General features: G+C 41.0%; 2 protein-coding genes across 9 annotated transcripts in view; one reads left to right on the forward strand and one right to left on the reverse strand.

Annotated features, from left to right (window-relative positions):
- The window catches only part of macrod1 (mono-ADP ribosylhydrolase 1), a 113,528-nt gene that overhangs the window by 81,908 nt on the left and 15,293 nt on the right, over positions 1-16,327 (reverse strand). The gene's annotated exons all lie outside the window — the stretch shown is intronic.
- Positions 2,195-4,396, forward strand: flrt1b (fibronectin leucine rich transmembrane protein 1b). The gene has a single exon (XM_085905513.1). The coding sequence runs from the start codon at positions 2,195-2,197 to the stop codon at positions 4,394-4,396; it is 2,202 nt and encodes a 733-aa protein (XP_085761639.1).

Raw genomic sequence — 16,327 nt, forward strand, 5'->3', positions numbered from 1 at the left:
GGTTTATCAAGTTCTTCAGATACATTTAGGGAAATGAATTTAAAGGAGAGATTATAGCTAGGCCAAATAAATAAACGAGTTGATTGATTGAAACTGAGTATGTGTGGCCAATTCAACCGACGAAGGGCGACACATGAGAAATATGCCAGAGGTAGAAATGGGTTGGAGCGGGCAAATATAAATAGATTTGCTGTGAAAGAAAGAAATGTGTAAATAGCATAATTCTGAGGGTCATTCCATGGATGTGTTAAGGAAACAAAGTAAAGCTCGAAAAGGAGAAGCATTATAGTGTTGCATTGAAGCATAAGCTTATTGATATTCGTAGACCATTCCCAATGTTTGTTTACCTTGAGAGTCTCTTGTGTGCCCATATGTTTCTTTTAAATGCTGGCAATGCTTAGAATGCTAAAATGGAAACGCGAAATTACATTTGGAAGGGGAAAAAAAGGACCGGAAAAAATAAACTATTGGGTCAATACCAAATTACACAGCATACAGTCTGGGTTTTTTGGGGGGTTATTGCATAACAACTTCCATCAAAAGTAATGGTGGTTGATTTTTTTTTTTACAAAAAGGAGCACAAATGGGGACAACAACAGGGGCGGGGCTACATCACTCTGGCCACCACATATCTAGGGGGACATTTGTGACCATTTTCACATGGATGCAGTTTGACATTATCTAGTTAATTAAGCTCAGCAGAAAATTGCGTTTCAGACTCAATCCTGCTTGTTTTTATAATAATAATACGTTTTTTTTCTTGCTTTTCTTTACTACCGTTGCCTCTCTCCACCTGTGACTGACAGAGCAGCTTTCCATTTGCCTCCTTTCCTCATTTTCATTTGTCCCTTCTCCTCCTCGACAAATCCCCAAGCCCTTCGGTCCGTTCTATTGTTGCCATGTCTCGTTCACTTTGCATGGATTTTGACTGCAGCTAAGGGGCTAGTTTGCATCTAGAAAGTTGGAGTTTGTATCCTCGCGCATGCACACGGGCACATTTGCACAGAGAGGAAAGGGGAAAAAAAAGACTTGCCTTGAGAGGATTTGTTTGTCAAATGTGCTGTCAAATCATGTCAGGAAAAAAATATATAGCCACAGGCAAAAGAAAAAGAAGGGAATCAAATGAGTCGAGGCCACCGTGTAATCAACATAACCTTCACCACTGTTAGTCGAGTACTAAAAATAGTTCACAAACAGCGAGTGAAATTGAGAGCAGACAATTATTTGATTGTTTTCATGTTAAATATATTGCTGCGCACTGGCACACAAGCAAATATATATACATATAGGCAAACAGTCTTGTTGGAGGAAGATCCTACCCTTTACACTTCAAGAAATTTCAAGCCTGAATAATTCAAAGACATTTCGCAAACAATAGGAAAACTAAGACAAGATTTCATTGAGACAATGGTTTGTGAGTGCTTCATGATTGCTTCTTTAGTATGTGTGGGCATTTCTCCAAGTATGAAGGGATTCAGCATTTGGATTGCTTCATTTCATTGCGGGGTTTAATGCAGCGCTGTCACACCGAGGTTATTACGCCTGTTGTCTTCACAGCTATCAACAGAACTGCGTACAATTAATCGGATTTCCTCTTCCCAATCATTTTGCCATTTTAGTTTCATGTCACTCACTCCATTTCAGTTAATCTCTGTCACTGTCCAATTTTCTCCATCCCCATCATCCATTTGGTTTCCCTGATTCTTGTAATCTTCTTCAGCCAATCACTCCACCACACAGCTCTCTCTGCGTTAAATTGCCCATTTGTCTTGTGCTCGGTTGCGCTGACCCAAATAATAATGGACAGGCTCTCCAAAGTATGTTTCACGATTCAATCCCCAGATCTACTGAAGTAAGAGGAAAAACTTTGCATTTAGTAACAGTTGACCGCATTCACGTCAAGCGGTTCAAGAGTGAAAGCCAGATCATCAACTAAAAACATCTATTCTTGATCATGTTTTGGCATTTAAGATGCGTATCAATCTCTTTTTAGGTCACTGAAAAATGCTATTCTGAGAGGTTTCCGTTGAATTGGGATTGTATTTTCCGTCGTAAACTTTACTTTTTATACACCGCGTGGAGCAATGACCAAGAAATCGACTTTGTGCGAACATAATATAGTAAATACAGTCCACTCCTCAGTAGTTTTAAAAAAAGTTTCTTTTGCTTCCTCCATCAGGAGCTGGGCATCAACATGGCAACTGAAAGTCTTGCGGAGCTTCGCGATTGGCTCTTCCTGCTCCTGCTATGCCTCACCTTATTGGCTGAGGTGCTGGAACTGGCAGCAGCCGCAATCGCCTTGGAGACGGGTGAGGGAGAGGAAGGAATTGTCTGTCCCTCAGTCTGCCGTTGCGATGAGGGTTTTGTCTACTGCAACGACCGCGGACTCAGTCTAATTCCTCCTCTACCGTTGACGGCTGCCATCCTCTACCTGCAAAGCAACCGACTGAGTAATGCCGGCCTCCCTCCGTCACTGGAACGCAGCACTTCCATACGAGTGATTTACCTGTACGCTAACCAGTTGGATGAATTCCCGATACACCTTCCACCTTCATTACGAGAGCTGCATTTGCAGGATAACAACATACGAACGTTACCACGATCATCTTTGGCCAAGTTACCACTACTGGAGCGTCTACACTTGGATGATAATTCAATATCTACAGTTAGCATCCAGGAGCGCGCTTTCTCTGGGACTCCACGGCTCAGACTGCTGTTTCTCTCTCGGAACCACTTGTCAAGCATCCCTGCGGGATTGCCCGCGTCCTTGGAGGAGTTGCGATTAGACGACAACCGAATCAACACCATCCCCACACATGCCTTCCGAGGGCTCTCCTCCTTACGTCGCTTGGTTCTGGACGGGAACCTGCTAGCCAACACACGCATTGCAGATGACACCTTTTCCCGCCTTTCCAATCTGACAGAGCTATCACTAGTCCGAAATGCCATGCAGTCTCCACCGGTCAACCTCCCGTCAGCTCATCTCGTTCGACTCCATTTACAGGACAACGGGATGACTCACATACCGCGAGGGGCTCTGGACGGAATGCGACGGCTCCAGAAGCTAGACCTATCGGGAAACAATCTGACCAGTCTCCCTCGGGGGCTTCTTAAGGACGCAGATAGTCTGGAGTTGCTGCTGCTACGAGGAAACCCCTGGTACTGTAGTTGCAGCCTTCGCTGGCTCCACGCATGGCTTCATAGCTGGGGGTCTGCTGTAACAGTCAGGGGTTTGACCTGTCAGGGACCTGAGGCAGTGAAGGGCCAGTCTCTTAAAGACCTTACCTATCTAATGGAGCAGTGTGAAGGACCTCCAGCTGGTCCGGCCACCGGTGTTGGGGTAAACCCATCAGAAAAGAACGGAGGAGGTGATGACAGTGTTGGAGGGGACGGGCACGCTGTGGGCTCAGTTCCCCATGGCAGCACCACCACTAACTCTTTGTTGGTCCCCACGCAAGGTTCCCTCTTCACACTCCGAGCGAAGCGGCCGGGCCTAGTTATGCCTCTGCCTGCAGGGGGAGAGGGGCATGTAACCGGAGGAGCCCTGGAGTTGACTGTGAAAGCTCTATCTGCCAACAGCGTTCTGGTCAGCTGGTTGTGCCCACAGCCGGCACCCTCGTTCCGTTTGTCATGGCTGAGGTTAGGTACCAGTGCGGCACTCGGTTCCATCACAGAGACTCTTGTTCCCGGAGAGAGAAGGCAGTACCATCTTACCCAACTCACACCACGTTCACATTACCTCATTTGCCTGCTGCCGTTACGACAGGAGACCTTTCTCGGCTCCAACGTGGGGACGGCTCGCGTTGGCAGTGTTGAAACGAACAATAAAGATTCTACTCCAGCCTGTGCTCAGATAGAAACTGGAGAGGCCGTGGTGAACTCCAGGGGTGAGGGGTCGGATAAGGACACACAAGACTCTGAGCTATCGGCCTTGCCATTGGCAGGGATCATTGGGGGAGCCACGGCGTTAGTAAGCCTACTGCTCATCTTTGGTATTTTTTGCTGGTATGGACAAAGAACAAGTTACAAGTCAGGGGACTCTCATTCATACAACAGAGGCCGAGGAGCAAAAAATTACGATGACTATGTAGAGTCGGGCACCAAGAAAGACAATTCCATCTTAGAGATCAGAGCCCCTCCGGCAGGGTTTCAGATGACAGCCATGGCTCACCAGCCACTGCAGCCCAAGCTGGAGGACGTCACCTACATCCACACCATATTCCCCTCTTCTTCTTCTTCTTCTTCCCATGCAAACGGGACGTACAGGAGCAACCACAGAGCCGGCAGCCTCAATGGCACCATTCATAGCCAAACCAGCCAACATCATGTCACTTATGGTACCAACCGTGGCTACAGAGAGGGCGGTATCCCCGACATAGATTATGCCTACACGTGATGAAACAGGGCCGCACTCCCTGAGCCTCGAATGCCTGGCGCCATTTTACGATGACGACCCTGTGGCCACTGGCCATCTTGTCCTTGGTTTCCAAAGTACCCTTTGTGCCTCAGCTGGTTCAAGTCTGATATGTTTGCTAAGTAGAAGAGACCATTTTCAGCCATGTGGATTTGGATATTGCTATTGCGTGACAGAAGTAATTGTCCTGCTATACTGTACTCTACTACTGTAACACATTACAGTGGGCCCTTCTTTCAGTGCTATTTATATATGGTTGGATTTTTCTCTTTTGGCTATCTCTGTGTCTTTCAAAACTGCTGTTCTTCATACACAGTAACTTATTTGAGGTTGATATCCTAGGCTTAGCTGATGTAGAAGGAGATATATTTATACTGCGCAGGAAAGCCAATTAATGTGTATATAGATAGCTCCCATATCTTCCGATCAACCGTATGCTCTTTGCTGTGTCGATGACGGGATGACAGAGGAAGAAGTTGATGGCTCTTATAATCCACTGATGACAGTAAATCGTGGTTGACATAAAATTACTTGTTCCAAGCGTCCCCTCCTTTACCCTGGATTACTTCACCCAATTTAATTGTTCCTCCTTCCTGCCTCTTTGTTTTTATCCGAAGCGCTTTCATTTCTCTCATGTCTTTTGTGGTGCCGTGAGTAGAGGACGACTTTGTTCTCGCCAAAGGAGCTGACAGCAGTGATAACAGTTCTGACAAAGACATGAGACACAAACCACTACATGGGGAGACTAATGAGTGGGGGAGAGAGAGGGAGAGGAGAGAGAGAGGAGAGAGAGAGAGTCGTTGTGATGGATGGATGGATGGATGGATGGATGGATGGATGGATGGATGGATGGATGTTTGGATGGAAAGAGCAAACAGAGTGAAGGCTGCTGTTTTAGGAACACGATTGAAAGAATTGTGTTGGTTTAAATAGGACCAGTAACAATATAGAGTTAGAAGACAAGTTAAAAAGATTCTGGAACAATGCAGATGTAGTTAAAACATGGCTAGACATCTGGAGAAAGGTGACATGCATCAGAACCTCACCCCATCAATGTGACTACTGCGCACCAAAAAGTCAAATTATTTTGAGGACAATTAGTTTCAGTTCACAGTGGACATCTTGTTCCTAGTATGAAATGAGATGGTAAATGCAGATATTTTTAAGGAGATGACATTATAGTATATGTTGATGATAGAACTTTATTCATCCCACAGCGGGGAAACTCACTTGTCACAGCAGCGCATACAAGTGCAAGAATACAAGTGCCAAAATTTCAAAAAAAGATAAATAACAGACAAGGACAAAGACAAGTGCCGCTAGTAGTAGTATATGGTAAAATAACCAACATGTGAAGAAAGGTTATTTTGTCTTTCATTCTGAAAACGAGGAAGAAACATAGCAGCAGTCTAATTTCTATGATTTCTCAATATTAACTCATTCTCACTAATGATAAAAAAAAAGAAACCAACTCCTGCATCTGAGAACCTTCATTTAGTAACTCAAATTAGCCGACTGAGACTGGTTTAAATAACGGAAACGTCTTATGGTCTCATAATATTCTGATGGAAATGAAAACTACAGTGTTCTAATTACAATGCCAAAAATGACTCATTAACATTATAATGAACCGTGACGTCTAAACCTAAATTACGGTGTATTTATACTGCCATAGACAAATGTCAAATTAAATCAAATACTGGGTACATTTATGGATAAAAACAGTTATAGGCCATACACAAAATTTAATTTTTTGTCTGTTATGTCTCACAACTGACAATTGTTCAAAATGGTACAAAGTAGTATGAGGGCCACACTGAAAATAAAACAAACTATAATTGGAAGGTTAAAGTTGTAAATCTACAGGATATTCTCTGCAGAGGTGCACAATATATATCAGTTAACATTTGTAATATTTTGTAACGTGTTAAAATCACCCCCATTGGAAGATTTTTTTTTTTTTAAAACAATGACAACAATCTCGTAGAATTCCTTTGAATTATTTTTTGTAAGGATGTTTGAGACCTTTTTTTTTTCAGACCGGTACAAGTACGAGTATTCGCTTTTTGAATACTCATTGAGACCAAGGACCAATACCGCACCTATTTTGTATAGATATAAAATTTCATTCAACACAATGACGGCAAAAATATTGCCAAAAACCTTTCTGAAGCAAATGATGATTCGCCGATATAGCAGCATAGTGCCCACTACAGCGGTGGAGGACAAAATAACTTAAGTAACCCAATACCTTAAAATAAAGTCAATCTCGGCCCATATCGGCATTATCGGCCCTTCTCATCTGTACCCTCCCATCCCTACATTTCTGTGTGGTCCTACAACTCAGTTGCGCAAAAGCAAAATTGAAAAGGTTCCACAATTGCATATGATCTGATGCATGTGTCCACTCTAAATAAAATGACTTTATAACACTTGCTTAAGACGTAATAAAATATAGATTAAAAACTAACCAATTGCTGATTGTTTTGACTGAGCGGATATTTCATTTGAGATGAACTAGCTGGAAAGATGCAGTTGACTCAGGGTCTATCGTCCAGTTGCGGTAGCCTTCATGCAGCAAAGACACACGAAGGGATGTTTTAATAACAGGGGACAACAGGCTGACCGCCACACTGTGCACTTCAACATACACCACAAGACAGCTGGGAGGGCACCAGCTGTTTTCCAAATGCCCCCGCCGGTATATTCTAAGGGAGGAGGAACAGTTGAGTAGAGATATTGGGAAAGCTACTGTGTTGTTTTAATTTATTTTTTTTAATGTCCGCACTTGTTTTGAGGTTTCTGTTTAATAGCACTGAGGCTACCTTTCACTCTGTAGAAATCCTTATTCCTTGAAGAAGAAAAAAAAAAAAAAAAAGTCACCCTCAGATGTGATGATGAGAACGATGTTATGTATAAAAATGGGTGCAAAATTTTACTCCAGTTATTGGTCTGTTGTCTTCTTTTCTACATGAATGAATAAAGGCTGAATAAAAAGAGGGGTGTTTCGAAGAGTTATCTTTGAGTGTATGACATACGTGTGTGGGAGGAGTGTCATTAAAACCAAGAGAAGGCTCCATATATCACTTGATTGCCTAAAGGGGAAAAAAAATGAAAATCCAAGATTATTCATATGATTTGTGATGAGAAGAAGAAGACCTCATTGTATGGCACAATGCATCAGCAGATACATGCGGCCCTCCAGTTTGGAAGAAAACCAGAAAACAAGAAGCAGACATATCCATCTTCATCCTGACACATTTGTGCGTCAAAGCACAGCAGAAAGTTGCAAGTGTGCATTTGTTCAGAAGCACTTACGATCCTGACTCAAAACGTGGGGGACTATTCAAGCGAGTGCTAATGCTTGCCTGTTGAATGGATCGATGTGAGAGGTATAGGAGTGTATCTTAGTGTGAGTGCTTGTGATAGGCGTGTCTGGATGGGAAATATGGTGTGTTATCTGAGGATGCAGATTAAAAACAAGAATTGACTTGACACCAACTGAGATTCCAAGCTAAAGTATTTCCAAGCATAAATGCAATGCTTCTAAAAGCTCGACACACCCCTGCTCAAATACAGTTTTTGTCAGACAAAAAATGAGACCCAGATAAATCATTTCAAACCTTTTTCCATCATTATGACCTGTGCAACTTATTTGTTCATAATTAGTTTTAATTTTGTTTTGACTTTTGTTTTTTTTTAAACCCAATAATTGGTTCTCGAGTGGGCTTGTCAGTAGGGTTTCCTTTATGCGGAAAATCTGTTCTTATTAGTTTCAGCTTTTTGATACTAAGGAATATTTGTCAAGTGCAAAATAAATAAGAAAAAAGTCAAATTAAAGGGACAATGTGTATAATTTTGTGCCATCTAGTGCAATTTGAAGCCCACGCACTACGATCCCTCACAGAGACCACACATTGCATTAAATGAACGTACTACAGAGCTCAGTTAATACCACACCGGAGATACATTAAAAGCAGCGGGTAAGAGCAACTCCTGTTCCTCCCAACCTAAGTAAGTAAAAATTAAATGAAATGTTTCTCTTTCCTAAAAATCACTTCACATACCAAAGTGTAGCATCCAAAAACCCGTGCTAATTGTAGTGGTGGTGGGGAGCAAATTCTTTGTGTGTGCGTATGAGCGCAATGGCGGGAGGCAGGCCGTCTGTTAACGGTCTTGATTCCCTTTGTAAGTCAACGGGTGTTTAGCATTCTGCTGGATTTAGCACAGATGCTGGTGAACCCCTACCCCAGATGGCGGAGGCGAAAACAGATTGCGAGGCTGTGAGGACTTGCGGCAGCGGCCATCGTTAATGATGCTGGAGGCTCTGCAAAGACATCGGCAACGGTACATCTCCAGCAGGACGAGGTCTTGCCTTTCAGTGGGTGTTGTTTGCTTGCTTTGGGGGTTATGGACCGTGAAGCCACACTTGGACTTCTATGGCAGCCGAGCAGAAGGTCATGTCGCACGAATAGGGGGAATGGCCTTTAAAAACTCTGGAGAGGATGGAGTCTTTTTAACAGCACAAGCCAGGGTGTTAATGGTTGAGGCAGGGTCATATGCCAGAGGTGCACTCAGCATGCTGATGTTTAAGAATCACGGATGCGCCATCAACGGTAAATATTGTATTAACGCCTCTTTCTAGCTTTTAAGTTATCGTTTCTGTCAGTTTACTATTATTGGTGCGGGTATGTTTTGCGGCGTCATCATTTGTTTATTGGCCATTTTCATCTAATTAGATCAATAACGGTAAAAATTTACCGCACTGAATTTCCTTTTGAATATCTGTTAATATTACTGATATGTGAATTATTGGAAGTTGTTTTCATTCAAATGGTAATAATTGCTTTCAAGAAAAAATATATTCTGAAGTAATATTTGTCAAATGTTTCATGTATTTACCGTTATGTCCCAAATTAAGTTTCATGATCTGTTTTCAGATTCTCCTATTTGTTTTTTCAATGTATTAAATTTTTCTACGATTACTTAATATGCCTCATTCATGAAAACTAGCACTTTTTTAGTGTTCTTTTACAAATGGTCCATCTTTAACATTCAGCTTTGCATTTTGTATTCACACGATAGCTGACAGCAAAACAAATGGAAAGAAACGTATGAATTTGTGACTTTACCATCATTACAATTGTGTAAAGACAAGTGTGATAGGTTTAATGAGTAGTCAGGATGCAATGTTTGAAGGATAACACATGGAAATTGTGCATCTCACAGGATTTCTGAGAAATTATTTACCGTTACACGAGAAGCGTACTTCAGTGTGCCACCACAATTTGCTCTGCCAGTAAGTATTGCAAATTTTAAGATTTTAAATCATCAGTAATGTTTTAAAAGTACGGGTTTTAAACATGATCTTTTAGAATTGGAAAGCTTTACACATAAAACCAAAGTGGCGTTAAAAAAGAGCTATATTGGGATTTTTGTGTTGTGTCTGTTCTTGAACAAATAATGACAAATATATGACAAGGATCAATAAACACTTACAATATCTAACCAAAGCACACATTTTACATGTAGGGATGGAAATTAATAACTACTTTTTTGTTAAGAATCTATGATCCGGCTAATCGATTCCTCTTGAGTTTTAAATGAGTGATGACATGATGACCCACGCAAGAAAAGTAGTTTTGAGGTTTTTTTCCAGCATAGCATCAGAAGCTCTCTGAAATTTGTATTTTAAGCTTTTCTTGCAATACCATTTCCAGTGAGAATTTACGCATTGAAAATTCTATTTAAGATGTTCAGAGGCTAATATCCCATCAGGCCTGGTTCTAATTGCTTTAGCATATGAAGAATCTTTGTGCATTTGTCATTTGGCTCGAGACTTCCATTAGCAGTCTGCGACACACACCTCTTCACCAAAAGGTTGAGGACCCAGGTGAGGGGTAGGTATCCATGACAACCTCTGCATTTCAGAGAAGATAGTTTTAAATTACCGTAATCTTCCTATCCAGCCATGACGGTGATGTGGAGTACAATCAATATTGCATCTTTTCTGCATTCTATATGCAAACTGTACGCTCATGAGGGTGCTTTTCAATGCAAAGGCCAGGTTAAGTGCAATTCTTCTGCTGTGTTGCGGGAGAAGCATCTAGTCTTTCCCACAATGACCTGACATCATTATAGAGATACTATATCTTTGTTGCAGTCCATTATCTACTGTCAGGCCTTTCAGCCAAATTATGCTCATATTTGACACAACAAAAAGAGGTACGCCCGTAGATGCAAGTACTTATCTGTTGGCTTTTATCCTTTCACTGTGATAAATGATGACCAGGTGCGGTTTTCTGATAGGCTGCCATTGAGTTACATCACTTAGTAGGTCATTCATTCAAATTTAAATACACTGCAAAAGAGTGAAATGGGGCTGAGACATAGACACACAGCATGTAGTGAGACCTTGGAGGTCCTTGGATTTAATCAAAATTTGGAAAAAAAAATTCCCACAGAAAGAGATAAATGATTTAATTGAATACTGCACTCACGCATTCCAAGGTCAACTTTAATCAAATCTACGGTACAGTTCTGAGAAGCATTTAGACTTTTCGTTTTCTTAAATGTCATTTAAGTGTAAAAAAAAAAACAAATCACGATCAAAAACAGCAGCAAAATCTTCAGGCAACTCACTTCACAATGTACACACATTTGATGGGACAGTGACCTGTAGTGTGCCTTTCTGTGGTGGCATCACGCAAAAATAACTATAAGAATAATAATTAATCTTATTATTATTATTCTGACAACATCTATATAAATTGTCACAGTGTGTGTGTGTGTGTGTGTGTGTGTGTGTGTGTGTGTGTGTGTGTGTGTGTGTGTGTGTGTGTGTGTGTGTGTGTGTGTGTGTGTGTGTGTGTGTGTGTGTGTGTGCAATCGAAGATAATGAAATAGAATTTATGTTATTTGCTTCTCTAAAACAACACTAACATTGCTCTGGGAAAGCGTTGGCGGAGGAGCTTGATTGGCGACGTGTTTATGTGGCTTAACAATGCTTTTATTCTCTGTAAACAACTTATTTTCCACTCTCTGGAATCTGCTTCCAATAGTAGGAGATGGCCAAACGTTGGCAGGAACGAGCCAGCAAAGATCCAGCACGCGGGGTGGAATGGCACACTGCGCGCGACAGATTCCGACAAGCCAATTTCACCATGGCAAGAAACATGATGTCTTTAATTCTTTGGATATTTTGATGAAAACATTTCAAGAGGCCTGGGCACTATTTCAAATAGTGTGTGTGGTAGGAGGGGCATAATAAGTCTTCTTAAGGCACTTAAAGGTTTGACAGTATTACAGCATTATTCCGATCTATTATATTTTAGCGAGTAATATACTCGTTAAATTCCATTTCTTTTGCACTGTCTCATGTGCTGCTGAAAGAAACATCTGACACTTGCAAAGCTGTATGTTCCACTGTGACTGTGCCCTGCAGGTGAAGGTGAAAAGTAAATTTTTCCTCATTTCTTTTACTATAAACAGTTTCCTGCTGCGGCCCAAAATGACAGCCAGAGTTCAACCGGCGGAAAAGACTTCAGTTGCAGCAGTGCAGCTTAAACAATGACACGAAGCGCGCTGTGAAGCTCCATAAAGCCGAGAGCAGCTGCACTCGGGCGATAATTCTCTCTGGGTGGGATTTTATACTGTCATTTAAGGGATTATTATACAACTATTGATTACAGCCATTTCAATACAGGAGCTCAGCTTAGCCCAGTGCAATAAAATGCATTTTAATAAATTTCAGTTGTGTTTCTTTTTTCAGCCACATTACCTTGTCCGTGCTTAAAAAAATTTGCAGTATAGGAGTGAAGCATCTTTGAGTGTTTGCATACATTATGTTCCTGAAGCAAAAGGTCAATGTATTCTTGTCAATGTATGCATTCCAGGAAAATGTACGTGGGCTTGACTGCATATATTTCACACATCAGCGTTTTCACACAGCCTGACTTGAAAATGTCAGTTTAGAGTCCATATTGACTGTAATTAAGGTATCTAATCCACAAAATGAAAGGCAGGATGAAATAAGTGTGATTAAGACCTTTTTTTTTTTTTTAAATAGGCAGGGGCAAAAGGAGAAAAATACGACTTGATGCAATGTAAGAATAAAGGTGCAAGGACATTCCGAGCTAATGATACTACAACATATAAAGCAGTGATTTAAAACAACACACATTGGCCAAAAAGCACACACCCTAAGGAAAAGAAAAATCAATATTCAGCACACATGCTCAGATTTTCAAACATCTAACTCTAATCCGTCTTGGAGCCCCCACTCTGCATTCGCAATCCCTTCATGAAGTCATCTTCGGAAAGTGGACAGAACCACGGCAAACAAACGAGAGACGGGTAAACAAGCGCACCTGTTCACCCCCTGAGCGACAGGGGACTGATGGTCCCCGAGGATCGATCGAGCTGGAAAACAAACAACTGATTCATTCTCTCTGCAAAGAGAGAAACGCCGAGCTACCTTGCAGCTATGAAGTGATCCAGCAACAAGAAAACATTAAGCCATGGCCTGCGATCCTTTGACGCAATACCCGGAGAGGACATCACAAGAATCAACAAGGTAGAGGGAAAATTTAAAAAAAAAAAAAGTAACGAAAGAAAGAAACAGGCTAACCTCCGGGGATTCGACAAACACCAACTGCATGAACAAGACTTGTGTCACTGCCTGAAGCCTCAGCAAGAAATTAGCCTCACATTCATGCCATAACTATCTCATTAAGATGCACTTTATGTATGATTCCCTGAGGAAATAAGATGTTAACTACAATCAAGACTCGAGAACATTGTATGTGGGACAAATAAAGGAATCTTATCTTTTCATATCTTATCCTTCCCAATGTTAATTCAGTATATGTACAATATACTGCAAGTACCATACATACTATGTACTTTTATTTTTCATTTAGAATAGGCCTCAGCTCTCAGTGACCCGGAACATGATGATAGCGGATAGAAGAAAAGGACAGCCGGAAAAAAAAAAAAGATTTGAATATGGTGAGATCTCAAACACTACAAACACAAAAGAAGATGCATTAAGAAAATTGGAAGCACAAAAGGATATCTGATGTCTCAGTGGGATGGTGGCAACCAGACAACACCGTGGGTCTGCCCAGCTAGGATTCAAACTTTCATCTACAGTTGAACCTCGTTTTAATCAGTGCTAGCGATATGCACAAAATTTCACACAAAAAAACGAACAAAAAGAAAAGGATATTACTAGAGCAGTACTCCTCGAAAACGTAACCAGTCCCTGCCGGTCAATGGCACCACAGACAGCACTGTTTACTGGCGCTGTGGCGAATTGTGACAGTTTCTGGAACTAACAGACTTACATTTATATTTAGACACAAATCAAATTGTTTTAAGAAAACAACTGAAATAGTGGCTGAATTCAGGTAGAATTTGCTCTTATTGGGTGACACAGACTTGTGAGCACAATCTCTCGTCCACAATATATCATTTTTGTGATACAATTGACTGTACGTATATTTTTCTAAATTAATGTTTGATTTTAATACTTCTCATTTTAGGTTGTTGTTTGTTTTTTACAGGTGAGGTTAATTTAGGTAAACCGGGCCAATTTACATTGTACGATGTTGATGAACGTGTATTGTCCATTTTAAATAAATAAATGTGAAATAATAAATAGCTGCTTTAGAAGGGGGCTTTTGAGTAGACTGGACACTATTTCTGTCTGGTGAATTCAGGGTTTGTTGGTCCCGGTCCATTAAATCTCAGATCCACTGTAAATGAACGTGATTTTTATTGATCAACCCCATCAATCTGCACAACATCAAGGTTTTTCTAAAATCCTTCTAAAACACCTTGGAGGCTAATGCAGTGAAGCCATTTCTTTTTGGTCCCCAGTCGCTATTGAAATTGCAGCAGTTAACCAAGGTTACGTATATGTAAGGCCACGGACAAGCAGTATAATACAGTCATGCAGACACATATAAAGAATAATAGCAGTATTTTTCTGTATTGTGATATTGTCTGTCTACATGTGCCGTAATATACAGTAGTATAAGTAATAAAGTTACTGGTCTGTACTCATTATTCAATATTACCATAGTGAGACTGACATTAGCTGAGAAATGGACAGAATTTTTTTTTTCTTTCTTTCTGCAAAGGCTAAAGAATCAGACGTGCTTTCATCTCCTTTCCACATGAACAATCTGTGAGCGGAGGCAATTTGGGAGAAGGGCGCACTGCAGGCGGTGGGCTCTGCGATTGGACGTCTACTTCCACAGCTCTCAGCTTTCACTCGTGCTCGGCTTACGGCCCAACTCGGCAGGGCTCCACTCTGGACTAGACTCAGCCCTTGTACTAAGGGCGTATTACGGCATCTCTCAAACACTTAGCAAAAGCTCATGTACGATAGCAAAAATATTAAGACAGTAAAATTTAATAGTCATCAATATCCTGCATTCTATGCAAATGAATATAAGCACAATTTTACTGTAGGGTACTGGCGCTATGTAATCTTTCATCCACCCTTCTTCACTTTGACAACAAATATCTCAAACGAGGGCTGGGTATCTTGGTGAACCTGGCAATACGATACGTACAGTACTTCAGAGTCGAATAAAAAAGAAATAAATAAAAAAAAAAAACAGTTCTTTCTTGTTCTAATGGATCAGTAAGTAATATTTACGAAGAAGCCAATTAAAAAGATCCTAAAGCAACAATGTAAAAATAATACAGGCATATTACAGATCATTTTCAAGAAGATCTGCCTTGTGGTTTACTGCTCTTTTTCATTATAGGAAAAAGTAATGAAAATCAGCAAGCTCACTTTGGCATAATCCTGCTGACACAGACTAACACAGAAATCTAATTAGACAGAGCAGATGCAATATAGTTATCATGCTGATAAATGTGTTGACGGTGAAGAAAAAACAATTAAAGGATAAACATGACTTTTTCTCGATATGATCAACCTCCGTTTATTTGTCAGTTCATTGGGGAGCCATCTATGATTTGTAATGTGCTTAAAACACAAAGAATTTAAAGGAAAACAACAGCAAAAATGTCCATTTTCAGTGCCAGCAATAAGGAAATTGTGGTTGGAAAATGTCATGAACGATGTTGTTGGGGTGGAAAAATGCTCTACTGATGCTTTAGTTGTTAGAGAGTGCGATTTTCAAAGAGAAAAGCTGAGGGAAAAAAGAAAATACATATACTGCAGAAACTTTTTGATCTCATAATAATACAGCATTCGTCAGCGTGGTATGGCACTGTATGTATTTTCGACGTTGCGTTGAACTGCTACTTTGTGAACTTGCTTTCCCGCCCCCCCTCCGTGTTAGCTAACCTCCAGAACTATGTTGACAGCAGGCAGCAGCATCATTCAGCTATGCAATCTCTGCTGGTTGTAAGCACATTAACAATGCATGAGTAACTGTATCTTTAAAAATACATAAAAACACGCAAACATTTGCAGAATGCTGACCGAGCGCTTTCACTTTGCTCGCAACAATGTGACAATGTATATGCCTGCGCGTAGAGAAATACATGACATGACTCGATCTTGCAGGAACAAATGTGATTGAGGCATCCTTGAATCCCAATGAAAAGAAAAAAAAATCTCGGTTTGAATGGCAAGCAAAACACCTGTACGTATTATGCTTTCAGTTTAGTTGATGAGCACGGCGCCCTGGGGAGAGGGATAAATAATCCTCTTTAATCACAGCACGGCATGTTAAGAGAGAAGATTAAACCAAAGATGTGTCTTTGTGTGGGTACTTAAAAGAGATGTATCTATTCCGGGGGACTACTAAACACCCATCCATCCATCCATCCATCCATCCATCCATCCATCCATCCATCCATCCATTATGGGCATGAATTAAAACATCCCGGCACGGGTTGAATGGAAGCCATTTAATGTGCGTATAA

The sequence above is a fragment of the Syngnathus leptorhynchus genome, chromosome 2, assembly GCF_054491065.1.
Source record: "Syngnathus leptorhynchus isolate UIUO chromosome 2, UIUO_Slep, whole genome shotgun sequence".
Taxonomy (NCBI): Eukaryota; Metazoa; Chordata; class Actinopteri; order Syngnathiformes; family Syngnathidae; genus Syngnathus; species Syngnathus leptorhynchus.

Excerpts from the sequence above, each read along its gene's own strand:
- flrt1b (XM_085905513.1), top strand. The coding sequence starts at position 2,195 with ATGGCAACTGAAAGTCTTGCGGAGCTTCGCGATTGGCTCTTCCTGCTC.